The sequence below is a fragment of the Nicrophorus vespilloides genome, unplaced genomic scaffold (assembly GCF_001412225.1).
Source record: "Nicrophorus vespilloides isolate i.1.1-1 unplaced genomic scaffold, Nicve_v1.0, whole genome shotgun sequence".
Lineage (NCBI taxonomy): Eukaryota > Metazoa > Arthropoda > Insecta > Coleoptera > Silphidae > Nicrophorus > Nicrophorus vespilloides.
In genome coordinates, this window is record NW_017095810.1 from 164,312 (window position 1) to 191,326 (window position 27,015).

The 27,015-nt window shown below is 30.7% G+C and overlaps 3 protein-coding genes across 4 annotated transcripts in view; 2 read left to right on the forward strand and 1 right to left on the reverse strand.

Moving 5' to 3' along the window:
* The window catches only part of LOC108565215 (flotillin-2), a 137,038-nt gene that overhangs the window by 43,833 nt on the left and 66,190 nt on the right, over positions 1-27,015 (reverse strand). The gene's annotated exons all lie outside the window — the stretch shown is intronic.
* On the forward strand, positions 3,495-6,066 carry LOC108565236 (glucose dehydrogenase [FAD, quinone]). The gene is made up of 3 exons (XM_017924585.1): positions 3,495-3,551; positions 3,615-3,875; positions 4,536-6,066. Exons 1-3 carry the CDS (start codon positions 3,501-3,503, stop codon positions 5,997-5,999), a joined length of 1,776 nt encoding a protein of 591 aa, XP_017780074.1. The 5' UTR covers positions 3,495-3,500; the 3' UTR covers positions 6,000-6,066.
* Positions 21,230-23,090, forward strand: LOC108565164 (glucose dehydrogenase [FAD, quinone]-like). Its single transcript, XM_017924477.1, has one exon. The coding sequence runs from the start codon at positions 21,230-21,232 to the stop codon at positions 23,087-23,089; it is 1,860 nt and encodes a 619-aa protein (XP_017779966.1). The 3' UTR covers position 23,090.

A 27,015-nucleotide genomic window follows, 5' to 3' on the forward strand; every position in this document is an offset into this window, starting at 1 on the left:
GCTTGTCTTAAGGTCACGAATATCTCAGTGTCTGCATCCGTTGACATGGAAATGGGTATTAAATGCTGTGAAAAGGTTTAATTAAACTGAGGAAAGTTAATAAAACTTAAAAGTTTTCTATTGTTAAGGTAAATGTAAGAGTTATAACTATATAGCAGCGTTTCTCAACCAGTTCCTCGCTTTGACATAAGGTGATAGCTGCTATATGGAATAACTTTTATCGTTTTGATGTAGTAAATCGATCATCTATACAAGCAATAAACGTTCCTTAACTTTAGTAAAACTACAAGTTTTGTAAATATCGTATTTAATATATTACAACTAGTCTGAATGTAGTATTATGTAATTAACACAGATGGCGTTTCTGAATTATGTGCAAATTACATATAGTTACTACAAAAATCACCAGATTTATTATTCCAGTCTTTAGAAATAACACAATAAACAAAACAATTGTTTTAAATTGATTCTTATGATGACTAGATAACATTTTAAATGTTTAAAAGCCAAGTTTATATGCTTTTAATTGAGTTTAAGGCAAATTAATTTCATTTTTAAAATATAGTAAAATTTATGAAAATTAAACAATTAATCATTTTATCTAAACCTTAATTTTTAATAGTTACCTTCGAGAAAATTTAATTAAGGTTAACAATTTTTTTTTGAAGAAATCAATTTACAAAATCGATATTTTATATGTAAAATTACATAAAATAAATGAAAATAATTAGTTGCAAATTTAATTAACTATAAGTGATATGAAGAAATAATAATTATCTAATAGTTATAAATTATGTTATTATTTCTAATAATTTCTATTAATTTAATAATACAAAATTGGAGTAATCAAGTGTATTTGTTTTGATTAAATCAAAGATGAGGAGGATCTATTCTTTAAATTAATTTGATTTGTGCATTGCTTTTCCTTTTATGATTGGTAAATATTTAGTAAATTAAATATAAATAGTTGGTGAAAGTGACGGTCGGAGACGAAACGCGCAGACATTCGCGCACCACCCGAGAGTTTCGAATAGTTCTGGATGGGATTTCACTGAAGTTCGCCTTTGCGTCAAGAACCATCAAAACCACCAAACGCGCATACGATCCGAGCATTTAAAGAAAACCGCGTCCGTGTAATATTTCAACTAATTTGTGTTTAATTTTGAATTATTTAAACAACAACAACTTTTTCTTACACTCCATCATTTAATTAAATAAATAAAAAAAATAACGCACGAAGAAAGTAGATTAATTCAACCATCTGCAGTGAAATCTTATAATTTAATAAAATTTTGTTGTTGAATTGCATCGACATGTTAATGCAATTGGTTTATTACAATGGATACAAATCCCAAGGAATTCAGGCAAGTTTATTAAAATCATTAAACTACATGTATGATATTAAAACACCTTAATTTCATTCAATAAGAGATCTAAACTTGTGTTTTGAAGACATTTCATTGAATTAAAAAAACGATTTTCTATATTTTTTTTTTGAGAAAAGTGAGGCAAGGTCGTTTACCGGCGCACTTGCTCGTACAAAACTATTCACTTTTACTCGCTACGTTATGCATTTGAAACATTGGGGTCAGAACTTTTGCTTCTCAGCATTCGCACGGCAATAATACCAGAATTCATTAGCAAATTGCAACAGGTTTCAGTTATATTTTTGATTTCATAGTCACTTTATCCAAATACTTTTCGTATTTATTTATCAACTTTTCTTGAATTAGTGTTAATTAGAAACCGGCCTCGTGATAAACCGCAACTTTCATCTAATAAGATTATTTGTTAATTGAATTTCTAAATTTTTTGATCAATTCAATAAATATTTAAGTTTTATGAAATTATTTATTTAATTGGCAAAAGTTGCATAATTTTGGTTAGTGTAAAATGTCAAATAATAACGAACTTTGAACACATTTTGAACTTTAATTTCTTGTTGACGACCTTCCAAAGTGAATGTATTTTTTTTGATCCTAAATTATCATTTTTAAGGTATATTTTAAAAATTAATAAAATATTAAAAAAATACTTGATTTATAATAGTATATCTCTTTAATTTGTAAAGAAATTAGTGAAATTGTGCATTTTATATGTTCAAAAAAAAATAAACTTTTGTAATCAAATACAACAATGCCTCGTATAGTCCGACAAATTACAAAAACAAATTAATTAATTGAGAAAAATCAAAGTCTAAAAAAATTAGTACACTAACGTATATATTCAGTTCCTCTATTAGTCCGGACTATTCGAGATGATTACAACAATTTGTTATATTTTTTTGCATAAAATTATTTATGAAAATGTATGTAAAACATACTTAAAATATATGTTTTTCCATTAATTAAATATAACGTAATCATTTCAAAATTATAAATTTGAAATAAATTTGGAGCAAGTTTCGTTTTCAAAATGTATTCACTACATAATACTGTGCAATATGTAATATAAAAAGGTGAAGCACGTTTATATAATATTCTGCCAGTTGAAAAGTGAAGAGAAAATGTGGTGGAAATATAATTGAGTGTGATTATGATCGCGATTAGATTAATTAATTCGTGAAAATATAAAAGAGTGAAACTTTTTGAAAGCAATAATCAGCTAAAATATTGGAATTAATGCTACTTTCTCTGTGAGCTGTCCATCGCACGTAGTTATTAAAAAAAATGAGAATACTAGTAATTATTAGTATTATAGAATCAACAGTTTGTTGTTGCAGTTAATTTTGAGGGTTTGTACAATTTTTTGAATTTCAGTATTTCAAAAAAAAAAATCGGTTTTCCAATTTCTATTATATAAAATACTTAAATTAAATTTAGTTATAATATTTAGGGGTTTTACTTTGAGCTTTAACGATTAAAAATATTGACATTTAAATACTTAAAATTAAACCTTTAATGATCCGATGATTTCTAGTTAAAATTCTAGAATCTAAAACCAGTTTATTTTTATTAACCGGTTTTTGAACCACTAATAATTAATAAGAATATTGAACTTTCAGTTGATCCTTGGTGAGTCTATGCTATGGGCTTAGATGATTTATCGAAGGGAAACAGGAAAGAAGACGACAGAGGCGGAGGAAAGGCGAGTCAAATTTACGTTTCATTGACGTCGCAGTGCGATTACATTCGAAGACATCTCTTCATCAAGACTGGTGTAGACAAACATAGGAGTGTGTACAGGTATCAGAATAAGGGACCTTCACTGAGGACTTACATACCAAAAGCGATTCGCCAAGAGATTAACATGGGTTTGTGGATTTGACGTCCTCGCCCTTTGTAAGCTAATCCTCAAGCTCATCGACAACTTGATTTTTATTCAAATTGTTTTTGTTTGCAGGAATTTTTGTTTTGGGTTATTTATTGAATATTGCTCAATTTATTTACACGTTGTAAACGATGGCTATAATATTAGGGCCGATCGCTCATATCGCGCATTTTGCGAGTCCTGTAACATTAATTGGGTTGGTTCCAATATTCGCAGCTGGTCTTGCTTTCATGAAATATATGAACCACGACCCCGAGACTCATCCGACCGATGCCAGAAGGGTTAGTAGATGAGATTCGAATGTTTTTGAACTATTGTTAATTAATGAAATTCAATGTTTGCAGTTGTACAGGGAATATGATTTCGTCGTCATTGGAGGTGGTTCTGCTGGTGCTGTTGTAGCTTCTAGACTGTCTGAAAATCCAAAGTGGACTGTTTTGTTGTTGGAGGCGGGTGGAGACGAGAACGAGATATCTGATATACCGACTCTTGCGGGGTACGTACAAATGAGCGAAATGGATTGGATGTATCAAACGTCTCCACCCGGGGATTCTCCTTATTGCTTGGCCATGATTGGAGACCGTTGCAATTGGCCAAGAGGAAAAGTAAGTAAAGCAATGGGAAGGTTTTCTGAATTTGGACAACCTACCCCTTTTTTATTAAGAAAATAACGAAATTATTAAAGAAATGAAATAGACAAAACAAATAGTCTACAGCACTTTTTGAAACCGGACTAATGGATTACATACAAAAAGCAACCGCACAAAACGAGACTTATATAGTCAAGAGAAAAACCGATAATTTATTTAGTTTTCTCTTTTTTGCTCAATTACTATTTAGTATGTTTTGAAATTTGTAAACCGGGCTATAGTGAATCCGGACTGATAGAAACCGGACCATGCGAGGTATTGCTGTACTTTAAAGTAATAAATAAAAAATATTAGACAATTGCAACCAGTTTCCCAGAATGGACCACTGAATAAATGGTTGATGGTTTTACTTTATTGATTTTTTGTATTTAATTTGACACTGACATGAATTTATAAGAACAATATGTAAATACAACAAATTTCCAGAATCAGTCTCTTAATAAAATAAGTAATTGTTAAATTATTACTATGTGCACTCCACAAGATGCTCGTATTAGTATTAGTCAACTAGGCAACCTAATTGCAAATTCACTATAGAAATTACGAAAGTGGTCCAATCTAGGCAACCTTTCCCTAATATTCACATATTTAATTTAATTGTTTGGTTTTGATTAGGTCTTAGGAGGATCGAGTGTCCTGAACGCCATGATCTACGTCCGAGGTAATAAACGAGATTACGAACAGTGGGCCGCGAACGGAAACACCGGCTGGGAATACGAAAACGTGCTTCCCTATTTCTTAAAATCCGAGGATAATCGAAATCCGTACTTAACGAAAACACCGTACCATCAATCCGGAGGTTATCTAACAGTTCAAGAATCACCTTGGAGGACGCCACTCTCCATAGCGTTCCTGCAAGCAGGCAAAGAGATGGGATACGAGGTGCGCGATCTGAACGGCGAAAAGCAGACCGGATTCATGTTATCCCAAGGCACGATCAGAAGAGGATCCAGATGCAGCACGGCTAAAGCCTTCCTCAGACCTGTTCATTTAAGGAAGAACCTGCACATAGCCCTTCGCTCGCAAGTGCAGAAGATCCTAATAGACCCAAAATCGAAACGAGCCTTCGCCGTGAGGTTCGTGAGGAACGGAAGACAGTACATTGTGAAGGCCAGAAAAGAGGTTGTTCTCTCGGCTGGTGCGATTGGTAGCCCGCAGATACTCATGTTATCCGGAGTTGGTCCCAAAGAACATTTGCAGGATTTCAAGATACCTGTGTTGAGCGATCTCAAGGTTGGGCACAATTTACAGGATCACGTGGGCTTAGGCGGTTTGACGTTTATAGTGGATGATCCGATTACGTTCCAGAAAGACCGGTATCAAACTATGGCTGTGGCTTTAGAGTATATTTTGAAGGAGCGTGGACCGATGACTTCTTTGGGCGGCGTCGAAGGTTTAGCGTTTGTTAATACTAAGTACGCGCCAGAGTCAGGTTTATGGCCCGATATACAATACCATTTCGCTCCGAGCAGCATCAACTCCGATGGGGAGCAAGTGAAGAAAATCACAGGGCTTCGCGACAGCGTCTACAACACTGTGTACAAACCATTGAAGAAAGCGGAAACTTGGACGCTGCTGCCGTTGCTTTTGAGACCCAGGAGCACCGGTTGGGTGCGTTTGAAATCTAAAGATCCCAACGTATACCCTGACATCAATCCCAACTACTTCACGCACAAAGAAGATGTTTTAACTTTAATCGAAGGAATTAGAATCGCTTTAAATATATCGGCTACTCAAGCGTTCCAGAGGTTCAATTCAAGGCCGCATAAGATGCCCTTCCCCGGTTGCAGGCAATACGAATTCGATACTGATGAGTATTGGGAATGCAGTATCCGACATTTCACATTCACCATCTACCATCCGACTTCAACGTGCAAGATGGGTCCAAGCGAGGATCCGGATGCTGTGGTTGATCCTCGTTTAAGGGTGCACGGTATTAACAATTTGAGAGTCATAGACGCTAGTATTATGCCAACTATAGTCAGCGGTAACACCAACGCTCCGACTATAATGATTGGAGAAAAGGGCGCCGATATGATCAAGGAAGATTGGGACAACAAGATTCGCTCGTCCGGATAACGTTGATCCGTTACCCTGAATATCCATCAATGTGCCAATTCCCTTCTTCGATTATATTTAGTTGCCTCATTACTATTTTAATAATTTTTCATATTACTTAATGTACCTAGTCATTATCTTATGGTAGTTAGGGAAGTAATATTATTTTCGAAAATACCCGGTTTGCTCCATTTGTTGATAATTTTATTATTTTTTTGTGTGTGTGTAAAGTCTTAGAATTTCGTATTTTATTTATTTGAGTATTCTGTGAACCTTGGTATTTCTGCTTAATTGTACATACGCAAATATCGCATTGACATTCTTTAAATAAATTATATTTATAACTTTTTAATTACAAATCTATTCCTTACACGTATTAAAATATAAAGAAAATATCATCAATTTTAATTATGATAAGATACGAATCCAAAAAGATTTTTGTATTAAATAAAAAACTTACAAAATTTTCGAATAAAAATATTCAAATAACTTAAAGAAATTTTAAATAAAATGCCATTACTTAATTGGAAATGTACACTAATACTTCGAATAGTGCGGATAATCGGGTATCCCAATATACCGGACATTTTGAAACCGGACTAATCGAGGAGTTTAAACCGTTTAAAAACAAAAAAAACTATCATTTATACATATAACAAATTTTGTGTACTAATTTTTTAGAATTTATTTTTATTTTGCTCAATTCATTTTCAATCCGTACTATAGTGAAAACTAACTAATGAAAGCCGCACTATACGAGATATCGCTGTAATTTTATAAAAGCTTAACTACATTTTATAAAAGTAAACGTGTGACATAAAAGTTTATCCCATTAATTTTATCTCCAGTCAAATTTACTTATAATTATTAATAATAGAATGTAATAATCCACTTAATGTAAATAAATCAATTAATAATCCTACTAACGTCAATTGCTAATGATGAATATTCCAACAATAGAGGAATTATAATAACCTACTATTAATAATATTGATTAAATTGCAGTTAACAAATTGTATAGTTTCAAAAGCATAAATAAATAATTTAAGTTTCTAAAAATCTACTTTCTTACTCTTCATTCGCCATCTATCGGTCTATATACTTCACTAAACATATTGCACCAAATTTGAAATTTAGTTCGTTTTAACTCATGTTAATATTTATAGTAGAAACTTCCAACATTTGTAGTTAAATTTATAATGTGTTTTATTAGTCAATAGTAATTATATGTTTATTAATAAAATTTACAATTCCATGTCATATCTCTAAGTTATATAGTTTATTTATGTTTGTGCTTTTATAATTGATTAAAGTTATAGCTAGTTGAGTTCTTTGATAATAGGTTTTCTTCAAAATAATATACAACACTACAAACATTGCGTGTGCAACGCTCATATATAAATCGAATCATTAAAATCAAATTAAACCCAACAATAAGCTAACTATATTAACTGTAAACTTATAGAACTAGTATAATTACTGCAAAGGCTTGGTTGCAGCTGAATGATGAAAAACGGCAATACTGAAGAACAGTATAATTGTACAAAAAGGTAAATAGAAGGTTCCAAAAGAATGCTAACGGTGGTGTGATTATTACGCATCGAAACAGATGCGTAAGATAATTATATGAACGTATCATCGCGGCTGATTGATGCTTCTGTGGTCGAGTTTTCGGTCAGCCTTTCGTTACATCTCAATACTCACCATTCTGGTTTCTTCGAAATCGTAACGACCTATTCGTTCGTATATGGCGCGCATTTACATCTAAACGTATACAGTTACAACCAGTTTGAGATAAGGACCATTAATGCACACATATTAAGTACATTTATGCAACGTGCTGTGGCAAATGACTGAAAAACAGTTAGTTTATTGCAAAAGGTATATATTTTTTTATGTAACATCTATGTTTCAAGATATTTACAATCTATCAATAAAAAGACATTAAGGAAATTACTTGGCTAGATTGTCTTCTAGATAGGAAAACAGTATTTATTGTACAGTCATACCTTAATTAACGAAATTACATCGTTCTTCCTCTGAAAATCATCATAAACGTATTCAAGAAATTTCTATTATACTCTTCACCGACATTTACTGAAAATTATTAGTTGACATTGTTTGATAATTTCATCTATTGCATTGATGTTATTTCCTATTTCTAGTACAAATTGTGTCCATATTTTGCGCCAAACTTTAAATTGACTTATTTCTAGGAACTGCCAATGTTTTCGGATAATTGTGAACTTCGTCCTTAGAGGCAACCTTAACCGAGGTATGACTGTAGTATTATAATAAAATGATATAAAAAGCTATCACTAGAAATAGTTCTAAGTGCAATGTTTTCTTAACAAATGACATCATAATCTCAGCAATATTTATACATGTTCAAAAGTAATACAAGATAAAACGCATACATCATCACTCTTTCAATTCAGAATAAGTTAATGTTTGCTTACTCAGGTGGAAATTATTTTTTTAGATTTCATTTGATTCTCAATGAAAAACACATAACAAGCCATTATTATGCAATGCAATTGGATCGAACTCAAGAAAACTGTACTATACAAAATAGTATAAAATAATAATTGGCTTAGTACTCTCTTAATTATAGTACGTATATTTTATTGTTTTTAAGTATTTTATTACTAATTATTCAATATTTAGTTGTATTTCAAAAGTTTGATTAACAATAACATGAATTAAGTTATTCAAAATTGGTGGATTGAATTGTTGCTAATGTTTAGAAAAAATAAAACATTTCAAAAGTGTAAATTAGAATTGGATCGAACTCAAGAAAACTGTACTATACAAAATAGTATAAAATAATAATTGGCTTAGTACTCTCTTAATTATAGTACGTATATTTTATTGTTTTTAAGTATTTTATTACTAATTATTCAATATTTAGTTGTTTTTCAAAAGTTTGATTAACAATAACATGAATTAAGTTATTCAAAATTGGTGAATTGAATTGTTGCTAATGTTTAGAAAAAATAAAACATTTCAAAAGTGTAAATTAGAAATGTACATTGAATTGGAAGGTAGACGAAATGAACAAAAAAAAAGTGCCTACGAGAAATCTATGTGAAAGGGGGGCGGAGATTTTGAAAGAAAGTATTTCTTTTACAAACTAAATACACCTGACTACGTAACAAGTGTGAGCGGTATTCATTAATGAAGATTAGCGTGGAAACACTAGTATCTGCTTCATGATTTGAGTGTGCTTCTTGATGAACTAAGCAAGTAAATAAACTGCGATGTCCACTGAATAAATTTGCAAGAATAAATTTTGAGACACGGATCGTTACGATCCACCGAATTGCGCAACCGATTACCTAACACTTTCACTCTCTTTTGTTGTTGTAATAGCATTTGAAGAAATGCGGTAATCACGTGTGTATTTATGTATAGAGTATATGTGCAGAGAAGGATTTGTATAACCGTTGAGGACGTGCCGGTTGTCGTGTAACAAGCAGCAAAAGAAGGCCTCCTCCTTGCGCTAATCCGGAACAAACGAAAAGTTCGCGCCTCGAGCATTTCCTTTTCCAGTTAAAGTGTCCAGTTTACACAAGAAAATATTATCCAAGTCGAATATTAATATCGATATAATCGATATTATTTCGTCCATCCATTGTTTCTCATACGAAACACGCACAGAATTACAAGAAAAAAAACTTTCTATGGATATCCAGCAATTTCGTTGATGGCTTTAAATGGAACAGTCTCATCTCACAAAGGACGTTTTCTATTCTTCATATTGTTCCGCAAAATGATAATGACTCTGATACAAAGTGGAAGTAATTAATTCATTCGTTTTTTTTTAATTGTTAAGAAAACATTTTCGTCGCTGTCTTTTTAATGGGAAAGGCTTTCTTTTTAAGGCTTTAAATTATGGTCCACCCAAAATTTCAACAATTTCTTTCTATTTATGTAATTTAATACAACATAGTGTAGCTTTGATTAGTCCGAATTCACTGTACAACAATACCTCACACAGTGCGAGTAAACCATTCCGCCAATATCTACTGAACTGTTTAATACCGGACTAATCGATAACGTTAAAAGCGCATAAAACAAACAACAACAAAATAAACTTTTCTGAATAAATATATAGTAAATCAGGATAGATCGAAGCCGCACTATGCGAGGTATTGCAGTAGTTTATTAAAGATATTCAAAAATTAGTTACAGACTTATTTCATTCATTAAAATGGATGATTTAGTGTTACATAAATTACGATCACTTATTGGTACGTCAGTTTACAGAGTGCCCGCTCGAGGCGTTTGTTTTTAAGTGGATGCAACTGTTTGATGGTTATGACGATAAATGGAATTATGTCAGGCCTCTGACTAGAAGCGATATATTTAAAGGTGTTATCGAATTACCGTTCATGAATTAAAAGAAAAACTATAATGAAGAACATTAAAAAATATATATATATTGAGAAGATGTGGGTTTATGACATTATCTGATGACCTAAAATTTTAGACATTTCTAATTTGATATATTCACTTTTTTTATCACTTCTATATTTATTTAATAAATTATTACGGCTAATTAGTTTAGTACATATTATTTATTATATTACGTATTGAAGTCTCAATAGTATAAATCCATTTTTTTTTTAAATTATTTATTTGTTTGAATTTTTTTTTATTCTATCTTACAAAGTTCGAAATTTCACTAGCGTCATTAGCAGGTTCTTGTGAACAATGCTATCATAATGTGTCGTTCATTGTTCCATTTCTTCTGCAATCTTTAAAGTATTTCAAAAACTTTGTAAATAACAATGATAATAGTTTTGACTTTCTTCCTATAAGCAAATTCACTGAAATATCAACAAATACTGAAGAAATATCCTAAGTGTTTAGATTTAATATAAACGTTTCTTAATTTAAATATTACATTACATTTTTAAAGGGTCGCGACATGTTAGCTGTCATCTTACGTCAAAGCGAGGTGGTGTATTTCTATTTATATCTACTGCCCTATTTCTACCACCCTTTATATGCTTATTGACCACAAGAAGAACTGTTGATATACTCTTTTTCGCAACATTGAAATTTTCCATTTTCCAATTCCACTAAGTTATATACTAAAGTATGTTTCTATCTCTTCGAGAAAAATGATTTACGTTTAGTTATTTAGATTTCAATTAGAAAGATTCAATGTATTTATTCATTTTCTTTCAAGTTCAAAGCTTAAACGTATTAGAGATTAATTTAAATTTCTTGTATTTGTGAATATAATAATTGGTGGTTTCATTGGTGATTTCAATATAATTAATTAAAGTAATCAACAAAATGTGTATATATTTTTTTTAATTAATATTATTTTTTTTTAACTATTTGTCTATTCTTTCTTGTGTTTTTAAGTTATAGCTGTATAGGAATTAATTTCATAGCAATGATAAATTAGAATATGAAATTTCGATTATGTAGATTCAAGTTTTTGAGTTAAAAATAAATAATAATAATTTATTGGCCAAACATCAGAATAATAAATTAAGAAATAAATATAATCGTTAATTTCAAAAGTTTATAATCTCTTTCAATTAATGGAAGAATTTTAATAAAAAAAATTCTATAATGTTTAATTTGTCTTTTTTTGTATCAAGATTTTTTTCAGTAGAAACGTTTTTTAATAGTAGAAACGTTATTAAAGATAAAGCAATACAAATTTTTCTACAAATTTACATTACGTAATGTAATATCAGTAACATTTTAAATCCTTAATGTAGACAAATGAATAATTTTATGTATTTCAAATGTACTGTGTTTTTCGGACTATAATACGCACCTTTTTACATAGATAGACTCAAATTTTACGTCTTGTACGTGTTATGGTCCGAAGATAACATTCAATTTTTTTTTTCAATAAATCGTCTCTAAATTTGAAAATAAAACAAAAAATATGTAAGTACATAACCTTAGAAAATTATATAACGTGAGGTATAAACTAAATGTGATCAATTATGCAAAACAATATGGAAACAGAGCAGCAGAAAGACATTTTGATCCACCACCAACAAATGGTTCGAGAATGGAGAAAACAAGAGGAACAATTAAAACTGCTAAGTAAAGACAAGAAAACATTCCGTTCGCAGTTAGAAAAATTGACTCAAATTTTGGGTGCGTCTTATAGTCCAAAGGTGTGTCTTATCGTCCGAAAAATATTTTACAAATATTTAATATTTTACAAATTTACATATTGCAACCCTACAACCATATACGTATGCAATACCTACGTTTATTTTTTCAAGTACTACTTTCGCTATTAATAAAAATATACGTGTTCCAAGTCACATATATCATTTCCGAGTGCAACGAATATAGAATAATGTACTTACAAAATACTCATACATATTCATTACATTGAAATACGTTTCCTCGAATATTTACCTGAAACAGAAAAAAAAGAAGTTAATATCATCATCTTTTACTATTATTAACAGAAGTTTGGACAATTCAAAATTGTAGACAAAAAAAAAGTAATTTATTTTGTTTAGTAATTTGTATTGACCTTAATTGTGGTCAAATCGAAGCAAAAAAATGTATAAAAATATATAAAAATAAGATAAATGCAGGCAGTCAACAAATTATTTTAATAACATTTTCAGTAATAAAATTAGAAAATTATATTTACTATTTTATTTATTTAAAGCTATATTTTTCTATTAAATTTAAAAAAAAAACATGAATTAAAAATAATTTAAAAATTTTAATAAATTATTGTAAAATATATGTTTTCAAAGAATAACATAATAAATAATAGATGATAAATAACAGATTTTTTTTATAACATTGCATATGAATTTTTATATTTGAAAATTATGCAATAATTTGTATTTTAAAGAAAATTGATCTTATTAATTTATTTTATTTAACTTTTTTTTATTAGTTAAGTAACTTTAAAGTTTGGTAATTGTTTATTGTTTAAATTGTTGTATAACAAAAGAGATATGAAACAAAAAGGGACTGTTAAGATCGTTAAAAACGTCTTGATTGCTCGGATTGTTGTGGAATCCCAATTTGACGGCAATCATGTCGAGTACCGTTAGAGAAATGCACTTTGTTGTGTAAACAAAAAAAAAACGGAACCGAATCAAAAGAAGCGGAATCCCAATCGAAAATTATTGGGCCAATGGTGATGATGTGAGGTAAACAGTTAGAGTGCGACAATTTCGTAAGAAATTGCACAATGTGGTTGTGCGTATGGAGAGACCCACGCTCTTCGTCTCTCTCTGCTTCTAGTCGCAACCGTCCGTCTGTGTCTGCCCCACTTCAGCTCTTCGGTACCGATTAAACGGCAACTTCAACTTCGCGGTACTTCATTCGGGTACCAAACATCGGCCGACCGACCGATAAGCAAAATTCACAACAACAACAAGAAGGGAAATTGATTAACATCGACGATCGATAATAGAATTAAACAATAATTGTTAATTGCGTGCGCGACGTGCATTAAAAGTATTGTGATATAGTTTTATTTATTTGTTAGTAGTAAACTTCTTGTGTGAATTTTCATATAAAATTCTTCGTCAGTTGGATTTTACTCTCAAGAACGAAATTAGGTAAATACAATTAACAATAATTAGTAATTAGAATTAAAATTTGACAAGAGCAATTATGAAAATAGACATGAAAACAACTATTCAATGTTACAATAAGAGCAGAACATTGTAAATCTATAAATATTTAGCACACAATAAAGGATAATAAAAACATATTTATTGGAATACTAAAGATAAATTTTTATTGGTCCATTTCCACTTCAATAAATGAAATATTTGAATCATTATAAAAGTCCATGAAGAAGTTTTGTATTTTCAGTTGAGAAAAAAAACTGGTATAAACTAAACTTGTTTACTTAAGAAATCTTTAAAAGTAAATTTTTTGAATATATTTAAATACCTAATTTACGTAATCAAGTGCATTATTACTGTTTTATTTTAATTGGTACAAACTTACAAAAAAAAGTTCAATTATAAATTAGAATTTATCTATTTTTTAAAATTAATTAGAAATAAGGCTGATGTTTAATGTTTAATATTTATAAATATGTAGATTTACAAAAATTCATTACATAATAACAATTTTTTTTTAATATTCAACAGTTCTACTTTTGAGTTCTACTAAATATGAAGGACGAATCGTGTCAACTATTTTCATTTTCTATGCATTTCATTCATAATAGTGGTTCTAATACTAATAAGTTATATAATTATTTATTAAATAAACTTTAGACCAACATTAAGATAATTTACAAATTATACATAGTAAATAAGAAAAATCTAATTTTAGATAAAATTTATTTAAATTTGATTATTATTTCTGTATAGAATACAAGTAAATTGCACTTATCCGTTTTTTTTATACAATTTCCTTTATCATTATTATATTTAATGATCGTTTTTACAACTATTTTTTATAAATATAAAAAAAAAAAAATTTATTAATTATTGTCACTTATATGAATTTAAAATTATTTCAATTATAATCAGCTTAATTTTAATATTTATGAAGCTAATAGTATGAAGTTCCAGTCTTTTAATTATTTTTATTAAAGATTATTGGAAGAATTTGAACATAAAAGTACACATTACGAAATAATTTATTATTTCAAACAATTACATTTTTTGGACAACTGAGCGAACTAATTATGAAATGCATTGATGTTGTTAGAACCATAACCTTCTAATAAATTAGCGTGTTTCTTAATAGATGGTGAAATATATCATCTCTCGACCTTCAATGTGTAACGAAAGTAACAAAAAGATATAGTTAATAACAAGCAAAAATAAATACAACGAACATAATATTGTATCTGGTAATTCTGCATGTTCCAAAAGTTAAACAACGTGCCTTACAGATTTTTTTGTAATATCATTTGTAAGGACAGTAGAAGAGTAATTATTTTCTTGTAAATCATTTCCAAATAAACATTACCCAAAAGTATATAATTTTGGAAATAAATACAAGAATATTGATATCTAAATGCAGTTAAAACGTGTAGAAAACGACCTTCTCTTATGTACAAAACCTTGCTCCCAATTAACACTGCATCACTAATAAAATAAGATAAATACTTTTTATGTAATAGTATATCAAAAACTACAAAAAACTATTGATTTAGTCAGAACATGTACTTAGAAAACTATTTAAAGATACTTAGAAAATATTTGCAAATTAAATTAATTATTATACAAAATGATAGAAAAACTTGCAAAATGTGGCTTCGATTAGTGCGGATTTACTATAATTTTCAAAACAAAAAATTTAATTAATATTCTCACAAAATCATTTCTTATAAATAAATAATTGTTTTTTTTGTGTCTTTATACAGCATTTAAAAGTCCTCAATTAGTGCGGTTTCAAACAGTTCCGGATATTGGATTACCCGAATTTTATGGAATATTGCTGTATCTTGAATATTATACGATTTTTAGAGTTAAATAATTATTAATTTGCATTAATTATTTTACATTTGCATTGACTTTTTTCATTGCAAATTTCAAGAAAATTGAGCAAAAAATAGAGAAGAGCAAAGTTTATGACATTTCACAAAGGTATTTGTGAAATAATTTTGATTTTATTCATTATAAAAACAATATAATATTGTCTGACTTTCCACATTGACTTTATTTATGACCACATTGAATTCGGTAAATTATTTAACGTTTGCATTGGATTAAAACAGGTTAAAGGTCAGATATTTCCTTAAAATCAAATGAAATGCATTGAACAGGTCTTACGTAAGATCCGATGCGAAGGAAGGAAAAAAAAAACGAGAGATGTATTTAAAATATCACGGGCCAGATTACATCACAGCGTCGACAACTTTCTCGAAGCAATGTCCGTTTTAGAATAAAATTCGCTTGCTTGCGTGAACCCCTCGTAATATCTCAATTACGCTTGGGAATGCGCCTCTAATTGCATAAGTAATAGATGGGACAGTTATAATGAAATTAGCGGTGTGCGTTTCTCGTTGTTAATAAGAAAGTATTATTTCTTTCTTTCTTTGTAAAACGAAATACAGTTTTACAAATAGGACTGAGAATGCATACGAAAATGGGAATATTTTTTGATGGAAATTTAGTGAAAGTCGTACTTATATAGAAGACCTATTGAACGTGCGACGGTGAAACATCTGCGATTGCACTTAAATCGGGTGAAAGCAAACAGATCAATGGACAATACGAAAAACTGTTTTGTGCGACGAGGGGAAATTCTCCAATTGACCCTAAATGGTGATCGGTGGTGTGGTTGAGAAAATTGCCCGGCTAAGAAACGTATCTCGTGAATGTCTGATGGAAGCGTGTTTTCTCCCCGGCTTCCTGTGCTGCTGGCACGCGGAAATGCAACAAGTTCACTATCCAAGGAGCAATAGCAAGCAAGAGGCGTTAAATGTTCGAAACCGAAGAAAAACGAAACATTGATCTTCACTTTCTATCTCCTTTTATCATTATAATTTTTGTTTAATTGATTGAACAAACTTGATTGAATGTTATTAATTATCATTAATTACATCGCAAATCACAAAACAGTTACAGCAAAAATTATTATTATTAATGGCAAAATACATTAAATACCCAAAAAAAAACAAGTACCAAATATTTAGTAAAATACAATAAACATGAACGTTTTTTTAAATTTAACTTGTCTACAATTGAAATCAAACATAATAGAGATAATCTTAAGTCATAACTTTATAAATCATGCTTTACAGCTTAAGCTACGTGATCAGTTTTTAAAATCTTCTCATAGACAACATAAATTACAAATGTGTTTCAAGTTTCAGATTTTCATTTATTAACGTGGTCATTTTTTTTTGGAGTTGTGATCAAACCTATTCATTTATTGAATGCTGAAAGTATATATTTAATAATAACTTAATAAATCTTAGAACTATTCATTCTTTATATTAGTAAAATTATTTTAAAAAAATCATAAATATTGTAATAATTTAGCCCAGAATTAAAAAAGTATAAATATGAAAAATAAACCCGATTTACTAAGCAATAAAAATGTGTTGGACAAATACTATACTTTTTATTGTAACACTTTTATGTGTAAATTACGTGTTGAAAATACCAAAAAATTCAAGAACTAGAACAACGTAAAGTTATATAATCTATAATCACTTTATTGTATTCCAGGCATATTCAGTGACTCAATCATTGAAAATAATACACATTATTTAATACCAAACAAATTCTCACACACTCGCATGATGTTTGTCATGACAATTATGCAATTAAGTTGCCAATTCCAATGGGATTTTTTGAAAGAAAAAGAAAATTAATAAAAAAAAGACACCTATAATTATAATTAAACTGTACTTAATTGCATTATATAACACGCACAGTATTTAATTATCGATAACATGCGTAAATAGGTTTCAAGCTTTAATGGCCAATTAATTTCTAATTAAATCATAATATTCCTTCAATTACGCATGCATTACGTAGAGTATTGAAATTTGAATATTTCTGCATGTAAGCAACATTAAAATGATCCTAATATAGTTATCTTAAACGAAACAGGTCAAGATTAGGTTTTTGTTATTTTGAATATAATCAAAAGCACGTTGAAATAATGTACGTGTTTATATTTCACACTAATTATTTAAGTAATTGTAAAAAAAGAGGATTATCCAATAATTCAATCAAATAATTTTACTTGCATATAGATTTTAATAGTAAAGAAATTTAGTATTTATAGACAAGTTTAACAATATGTTGATACATTTATTCTAAGAATTTAAAAAAAGCTTGTTTTAAACCGGACTATTCGAGAATATAATTACATATAAAAATAAATCATACAAAAAGGAAAATTAACTGTATAAAAAAAACTATTTGTATACTATTTTTTTTGGGAATTTATTTTTATATAAAATTGAGTTCTTTTTAAAATACGCAAACTGGACTAAATTAAATCCGCAATGATCGCACTATGCGAGGTATCGTTGCAGTTGTATGTCAAAATCCAAGAACAACAATAACGTCCGGTTTCAAATAGTCTGATATATTGGCGGAACCGATTACCAGGACTATGCAAAGTATTGTTGTACATTTAATATATGAGTTTCCCTTTCAACTATTCATCATTAGATCTTTTAACCATAAGGATTATATAGGCTTGTCAATCTAACTGTTAGACACTAACAAACCATTCACTTTCTACTAGAGAGCATAGTATATTTGGCATAAACGACGATACATCTTAGTTCTAATACTTAGAAATTAAAATTAATAATCATTATAGAAGATTAAAAAATGAATACGATATCCTGAATGAAAATATTCATAGAATACTAATTGTGACATCTTGCATCAATAGCAAACAGTGCGTTACGTAAAGGACGACTCGCAGGCATCCAAAAATTTCTACTGGCTCTTTTATTTATTTTCTTCGGTGAGCGATGATATAAGCAATCGAGAACAAATGAAATAACTAATTGGCCCGTCCAGACTGGCAACTTTCGCTTTCCTTCCTTCCGTCCAACCTTTCATAACATACGCATACACATCTACATATCATCTCGTGAGCAGGAAGCGTAGAATCACTTGAACCAATGAAAATCACACATCCATTTAAACTTCAAATATTGTAATAAAAAAATCTCGTTGCGTAAAAATTACAGCAAAATAATTAAAAAGTAAACATAATTTTTGTTTAAAACCCAATAAAATAAAGTTAATAAGTTTATGACAAAAAGAACTTTAAACTAACTTAATTAACGTAATTACGTTTTCAACATTAGAAATTCTAAGCAATTATTTAAACAAAATGATTTTTTCAAACCAACTATAATAAATCCGCATTGATTGGAACCGTACTATGTAAATAATTATACATCACTTTTAACTTAAGATAAGTTTTCAAAAATTAGTTGATTATAAATCTTCTACGCATTGTTACACCATAAGCAGGAAGTGTAAAGCATACGAGTGGGAAAAGTGCGCCAATTAGTTTTTTTTGTAAATATGAACAATCAGAACGTGCACCATTGAATGATTGTGTAATGATGCAAATTGAAAACGACAGTGTCATCAACTGTAATTGGATATTCCTATTTTGTTCTTTTATTGTCTGCATGATGTTAAAGATGCGAGATGAATCGTCTGTGAAACGGATATTAGTATCTGTACTTTCCAACATTTACTTTGTAGAAACTATTTCATGGCCCACTTGTTTACGGAACTTCAAAACGCATTACCTCCACTTAAAAAAAAAGTGAATATATGAAACCGAATTCTCCACTTGAATGTTGTCACACCTTCAAACAATATTGATTATCATTACCAATAACTTTCTTTTATATAATAAATAAATAGTTATTTATTTATATCGTTTTATATTAAATATTATTATTACTTTTTTTTCTTTCAATTTTGATCCAAAATTACTTTCTAATAAATTGCTAAAACTGCTCCTTCATAGAATGTAACAAAAAGTTATTGTAAAAAGAATATTTCAAAAATTAAAAAAAATTCAATTTGTTTTAACCTGTAAACATCTGTTGTCAAATATATAAAAATCATTGTAAATCAGGCTCAATTGAGAAAAAGCTCTATAGTTATCCCGAACAATAACATTTTGCCTCCAATTTTTGTGTTTTGAATTTATAATTACAAAAATATGAAAAATAATTAAAAGAATATTTGGTATTATAAAACATAATTTGCATACATTTTAATAAAAATTGATTTTAATTAATTTAGGTCAATATGCAAGAAAAACTGGATGATGATGTTGAGGATTTCATATTTTAAACACAACATAATAGAAGCATCGAATAAAATCGATAAATCTGCCGTAAGCGAATCCTTTCACTCCTAATGACTTTAGAAATGAAGTAGCAATTTCTTAAATTTCTACTCTAAGATTATCGACAATCATTTTGCATCAATTAAAAAATATCATTCAAGGATAATTCGATTCATAATGAATGCGTTTTGTTAAACGATATTAAAACTATAGTAACAGATGTAAATTAACACTTCTACTTAACTGGTAACGACTAAAGCAATTATTGAAACGGAGGTGTCGGTAAATAGCAGATGAATAAAAAAAAAGATCGCTCAAATATTTGTACGATCTGAAACCGATTCACTTCACAATCTGGTGACCACTTTCTAATGCATGTGTTTCGGTATACAACTGAAAAAGGTAAAAGTGTTGCAAGGTGATGAACGAATCTGGGTTGCAAATCCGGAACTCGGAAGCGTTTCTCATGTAACGCAAGCGGAACAAACTTCCGCGCTGCTTTGCATTTTGCGGCGCACATCGAGCGCAGGAGATTGTTCATGCTTACGTACGTTGCTGATTCGCAATTAATATGTTTAGATAGGAATTATAGTCGGAGATTTTTGTAATTAACATTGTTTTCTTTTGTTGTTTCCAGTTGTTCCGATGGAGACGGGCAGCTGACACGATCGACAACGGAAATTGCAGCTGCGCCATGATCGAAAGAGGAAGCTAATCGAATTTGGAATGCGAGGATTACCTGAAATTACAATAATTTTATAGATTATCTAGTCAATTATTGGAGGCGTAAGAGAATCATCTACCAAATAGATTATGTATGATATTTGTAAGATTAATGGTATTTTAAACTCCTTTTATCCTATCTAAAAGTATCTTTATTTACTTAAATAGATAATCCAGAGATGTCGCAACAATCAATTGTTTAAATTTATAATTTAATTGATAATTTAATCTCTTTAATCGGTTAATGTCTGTGCTTTAAAAATTTATTGAGTTTATTGACTAGACTAATAATATTGGACCAGGTAGATAGATGTAAATAGGGTTAAGGGAAAAGCAATTAATATGAACGTCTGTTTTGTACGACTTTCGAGTTATTGTTCGAGTTTCAAAAATAATTCTTCTACGGTTTTTGTTGTTCGAATATCAATTTGTTTGAACGTCAAAACGTTGTAAAATCAAGTATTAATAAAAAGATAAACTGTATACACATTGAAACAATGAGAGATAGAATTACAAGTAAATTAATTTGAATATAGTTAAAGATAGGATTAAGACGGGATACTGTTTAATAAAATCAATAATAAAATGGTTTTGATTTTTTTTTCAGTTAAATTTTACGGAATTGATTGTACCTAAGAAGCAATATATATAAAGTAATAGTTATAATAATAATTCTGTATAGGTAAATATATACATACTATATTTGAGTATGCGTTTAAATTAAATATTTGTATTTGCAGTTAACTAATATGGTCTTGGAAACAGTATTAGTTTCAACGGCTCTGAAGACCGTGGGAATCGTGGGTTCAGGGTTATGGCTACTCCCGTTGATGCTTGCTGGTATAACGTATCACAACTACAACCGTCTGGACCCGGAATCTCCTCCGATCGACGCCAAAATGATCCAAAGAGAGTACGACTTTATCGTGGTTGGGGGAGGCTCTGCCGGAGCCGTGGTCGCCTCACGTCTCAGCGAAATACCATCATGGTCCACTTTACTTTTAGAAGCAGGTCCCGATGAGAACGAGATATCCGATGTGCCATCTCTTGCAGCCTATCTGCAACTATCCAAACTGGACTGGGCTTACAAGATCGAGCCTACGGGAAGAGCCTGTCTCGGAATGAAGAACGGCCGATGCAACTGGCCGAGAGGAAAAGTTCTTGGTGGTTCGAGCGTACTAAATTATATGTTGTATGTTAGAGGTAACAGGAAGGATTACGACCTTTGGGAGTCTTTAGGAAATCCCGGATGGAATTACGAAGAAGTTTTGAAGTACTTCAAGAAATCTGAAGATAATCGTAACCCGTATTTGGCGAAAACCGATTATCACTCAAGCGGTGGTTACTTGACGGTTCAAGAGTCACCGTGGAGGACGCCGTTGGTGTTGGCCTTCGTTGAAGCTGGTCAGGAAATGGGTTATGATAATAGAGATATCAATGGGGAGAGACAGGATGGGTTCATGGTAGCTCAAGGTACTATAAGAAGAGGAACAAGATGTTCAACGGCTAAAGCATTCTTGAGGCCGGTTAAGTTAAGGAAAAACTTACAAACTGCTTTAAACGCGCACGTCACTAGATTATTGATCAACCCGACTACCATGAGAGTTTACGGCGTGGAATTTGTAAGGCACGGAAGAAAGCAAATCGTTTTGGCGAGAAAAGAAGTTATTCTATCGGCGGGAGCAATAAACTCGCCGCAAATCATGATGTTGAGCGGTTTGGGACCTAGAGAGCATTTACAAAAGTTGGGAATTCCTGTGCTCCGAAATCTAGCAGTTGGTGATAATTTGCAAGATCACGTCGGCATGGGTGGTTTGACGTTTCTGGTGGATAAACCCATCTCCATCGTGCAAAACCGATTCCAAGCCTTCCCTATGACCATGCAGTATATAACTAAGGGCAAAGGTCCGATGACCACTCTTGGAGGAGTCGAGGGTTTAGCTTTTGTTAACACCATCTACGGGAACAGGTCGTGGCCCGACATCCAATTCCACATGGCGCCTGCCAGCATCAACTCCGATGGAGGTCTTAAAGTCCGGAAAGTCTTGGGCTTAACAGATTTACTATACAATACAGTATACAAGCCCATAGCTAACAAAGATTCATGGACGATGATGCCTTTACTCCTCAGGCCTAAATCTCGCGGAACAGTTCGTTTGAAGAGCAAAAGTCCGTTCCATTATCCCATCATAGACGCAAACTACTTCGCCCATCGCGCTGACATCGACACACTCGTCGAGGGAGCTAAAATCGCTATAAAGATTAGCCAATCTCCAGTCTTCAAGAAGTTCAATTCGCGTCTTCACACAATCCCATTCCCGAATTGCAGAGACCACAAGTTCGGAAGCGACGCTTACTGGGAATGCCACATTCGTACCATTTCCATGACGATCTACCATCCGGTGGGAACGTGTAAGATGGGTCCGGAATGGGATAGTACCGCTGTAGTTGATCCCCGTCTACGAGTTTACGGAGTGAAAGGTCTCAGGGTTATAGATACTTCGATAATGCCCACGATTCCTAGCGGAAACACGAATGCACCAGCGATCATGGTCGGCGAGAAGGGTGCGGATCTGATCAAGGAAGATTGGTTATCACCAAAGTCATGAAATCGCGCACACCGAACTTCTGAATGAACTGTGATACCAATTAATTATTGTAATTATTACCTGTAACGTGTACATATTACTGATAAACTTTCGAATTGTTAAAAAAAAGATTTATAAAATTATTTATATTATTTTATTATAATGTCCAGTTTTAACCCATTAATGCCCTAAGTTTCAAATTTGATACCTAAGTACATTAACAGTTAGTACGACATATTTATGGCCTTAATGCCTAAGTATCAAAATTGATACCTGCTTTCTTTTTCGAAATAAATATATAATATGTATTGTGATTTTTTACATTGATATATTTTTTTTTTTAATTTAATTTAGAAAATCAGACAGGGTTAAATTAATTACATTTAAATATTTTTGGAATATTTGGCAAATACTCAAAGTAGTAATATTCATAATCCACTTGTTATTTTTGAACCTCAGATGAACTGTTAACTGCGACCAATAAATTTTAATAAAATATAAAATCAAATGTGTTTACTTTCTTTATAAATCAAACTAAATAAATTATTAAAATTAATTAAGAACTTAATTCATAATTACAGTGAATAAAATTGCTTCATATAAAAATAAAATTAGTATATTACCTGTTATTATTTAATATTTAAGGTTTTTTATGGATAAGTCAACGAAATAAAATACATTAATAATATACCTTTATTATTATACCTGGAGTTCCCAATAAATTGCGCCGACTTGACCGGCGCCGACGACTCCAATATTGTCGTAAAATATTGTAATCTCAATGATTGTAAATGTATTTATACTGCCCGTTAAAACCTTTTTTGTCCAAATAATTTTATGGTCTTTCAAATATTCTACCTAGTTAATGTGTATTTAATTTGAGAAAGTTAGCTCTATAAAATTTATAACAGTATAATACTGTCTCCGAAACATAGGCTAGTTTTAGGCGATTTTCTGTTCTACAAAAATCTTGATTTAATTTTTAAAAAAATAACAACATTTGTTAGAGCCGATAAACCCGAAAATGGACAGAAATAGGGCCAAACAGATTAATTATTGATATAAATCTATTTATTAATAAATAATAATAAAGTAACAAAAAATAGAAATAAAGGTTATTATATGTTTTGTAAATACATATTTAAATCAAAAAATAATGATGACATTTCAGAAAACAAAAGTAAATTTTATTCAAAGTCACTATCACTATTTAAAACAGTGATTCCCAAAGTGGTCTATATCGACCCCCAGGGGTCTATGACAACCTGCAAGGGGTCAACGTCAGCGAAAAAAAAATTTGGGGGTCCATGAAATGAAAATGGGGGTCCACGATAGTGGACACTGACAGTATCTATTTACTTACTATCTATTATACTATCTTATAATATAAAGACATATACATTATTTAGTTGCTAAAAATTTGAGTGTTAAATTGTATGAATCTCTTCAATTAGTCATTGATGCAGTAAACCAAATCCGCAGAAACGCGTTGAATACTTTCCTCAATTACTCCAAAACACTGAGGTACGCTGGCTGTCGAAAGGCTTATGTTTGACAAGATTTTTTGCACTTTTTGAGACTATTAGAATTTCTGGATACTAAAAATCAGCGTTTCATGCCAGAGTTAAACTAATGAAGCAAAATATTGGACTGGGTTAATTTTCCCAGTTCCCCAATTTGTCACAGACAAACTGCCAGGAAGACGACGTTTCAACAACCTACGTTCAACATTTAAATTCCCTCTATTCAGATTTAGGAACTAGGTTTGAGGACGTTTTGACTATGGTAATACCACCGTGGATAATTAACCCATATGGAGACATAGATGAAACGAATGTCATAATACAAGAGGAACTGACTGAACTAAGTACAAACGAAGAACTTAAGGTTCAGTTTAAAAACGGATATCAGCAATTCTGGCTGCAAAACAACATACCTGTTCCGTTCTCACTAAAAACATTTACTTATTGCTTAGTTTATTTTATGTTACGTATATTTTATATAACAGATACAAACTTTTATTTTGAGTAGTTTTAATTTATGTATAAAACTTAACATGTGTTTTTACTTTAAGTTTTTAACACTAAACTTCACTACAGTTAGACATTTACAAAATATCAATATCAGGTAAGTAGGGGGTTTACCCATAACCGAAAAACATGGCAAGTGGTCTACGACACAAAAAAGTTTGGGAACCTCTGATTTAAAACAATCATTTCGTTTTTATTATCATAAACTGATTATCTTTATAATAAGAAAAAGTTGATTAATTTGTATGCTAATACAAGTATAGATTTACATTAGATCTAAGAAAAAACTCAATTTGCGGCGCTTTTAATATATCGACAATTTACTGCGGACTGCGAACTTTATGTTAATGTATCAGAATTTTTGCGGCGCACAGTTTGGGAACCCCTGTTCTATACTGTAAAGTAAATTATCATACTTTTTCATTCATGTGACAAAATAAAAAGTTTAAAATATTTAATTAATTATTACATTAAATAATTTCGCCGAATCTTAAATAATGATAAAAGCAAATACTTATTTGTATATTGCAGATAGTGACATTTTGCAGGTAGTTATCAATAAGTTTTGGTGCAATAAAAATATGTGCAAAAAAAGCAGGTAGAATTATATTACAGGGGTAAGGGTATGAAATAGGGGTAGGGGGATGATGTATATAATAAGTCTGCATCAGTCATTTGTATATCAGTATTCACTTGACACTTGACCAAGAACAACATTTGAAGATGAGAGTTACTAACAAGAAAACGTTCAGAACACATAGAGAGCAACTTGAGTTCTACAATATAAAGTTGAAATTAGAAAAAACAAATAAGAAAAATGAGTCTGAAGTGAGTGAACCGCAGCCACAACAAGTAAAAGAAAAGCAGGAAGAATTTGTCATACCAGAGTATGCTGTAGAGGCAATTATAAATATGCCTCAGAGCATATTCGATGAACTGTTGGCTTATCAGCAGACCACAGAAGCCAAATCTCCGGAGGACTCAGACGGATGCAAGCGGACTTAGCCACATGTTCAAAAACTCCACGAAGTTTTGCAACTTCGTCGGACTCAAATGACTTTTATATTGGAAATAGTGTATTTCATCCCTATTAATGTTTAATAACTAAATAAATATATAAACTAATTCATTTTCTTGAATTTAACATTTCCACAATTTATTTTGAATTATAATTTTGAATATTTGAATGATTTCAAAATAATCATACAAAACATCCTACATCAACTATTTCGCCCAATGTCCCTAAATTTATTCCTCACTTTCCCAGTCGCATTTTTTTTCTCAAGAACTCATATTTTTGGTTTTTGTTTTGAATTCCATACATTTTGTTGTAACATAGTAACTATTTATTAATAAATAATAATAAAGTAAAAAAATAGAAATAAAAGTTATTATAAGTTACAAAACTTATTCAAAGTCACTATCACTATTTAAAACAGTGATTCCCAAAGTGGTCTATATCGACCCCCAAGGGTCTATGACAACCTGCAAGGGGTCTACGTCAGCGAAAATAAAATTTGGGGGTCCATGAAATGAAAATTTGAGTGTTAGATTGTATGAATCTCTTCAATTAGTCATTGATGCAGTAAACCAAATCCGAAGAAACGCGTTGAATACTTTCCTCAATTACTCCAAAAGAATGAGGACATATGGTGATATAGAAGAAACGAATGTCATAATACAAGAGGAACTGACTGAACTAAGTGCAAACGAAGAACTTAAGGTTCAGTTTAAAAACGGATATCAGCAATTCTGACTGCAAAACAACATACCTGGTTCCGTTACTTATCCCGTATTATGGATGAATTTTTTTAATTTCCTTTCCATCGTCATACCTAGTGGAAAGAGGGTACAGCTCTGTTACCAATCTCCTAACGAAAAAAAAAGAAACAGACTGGACATCATTAGACGAGGTAA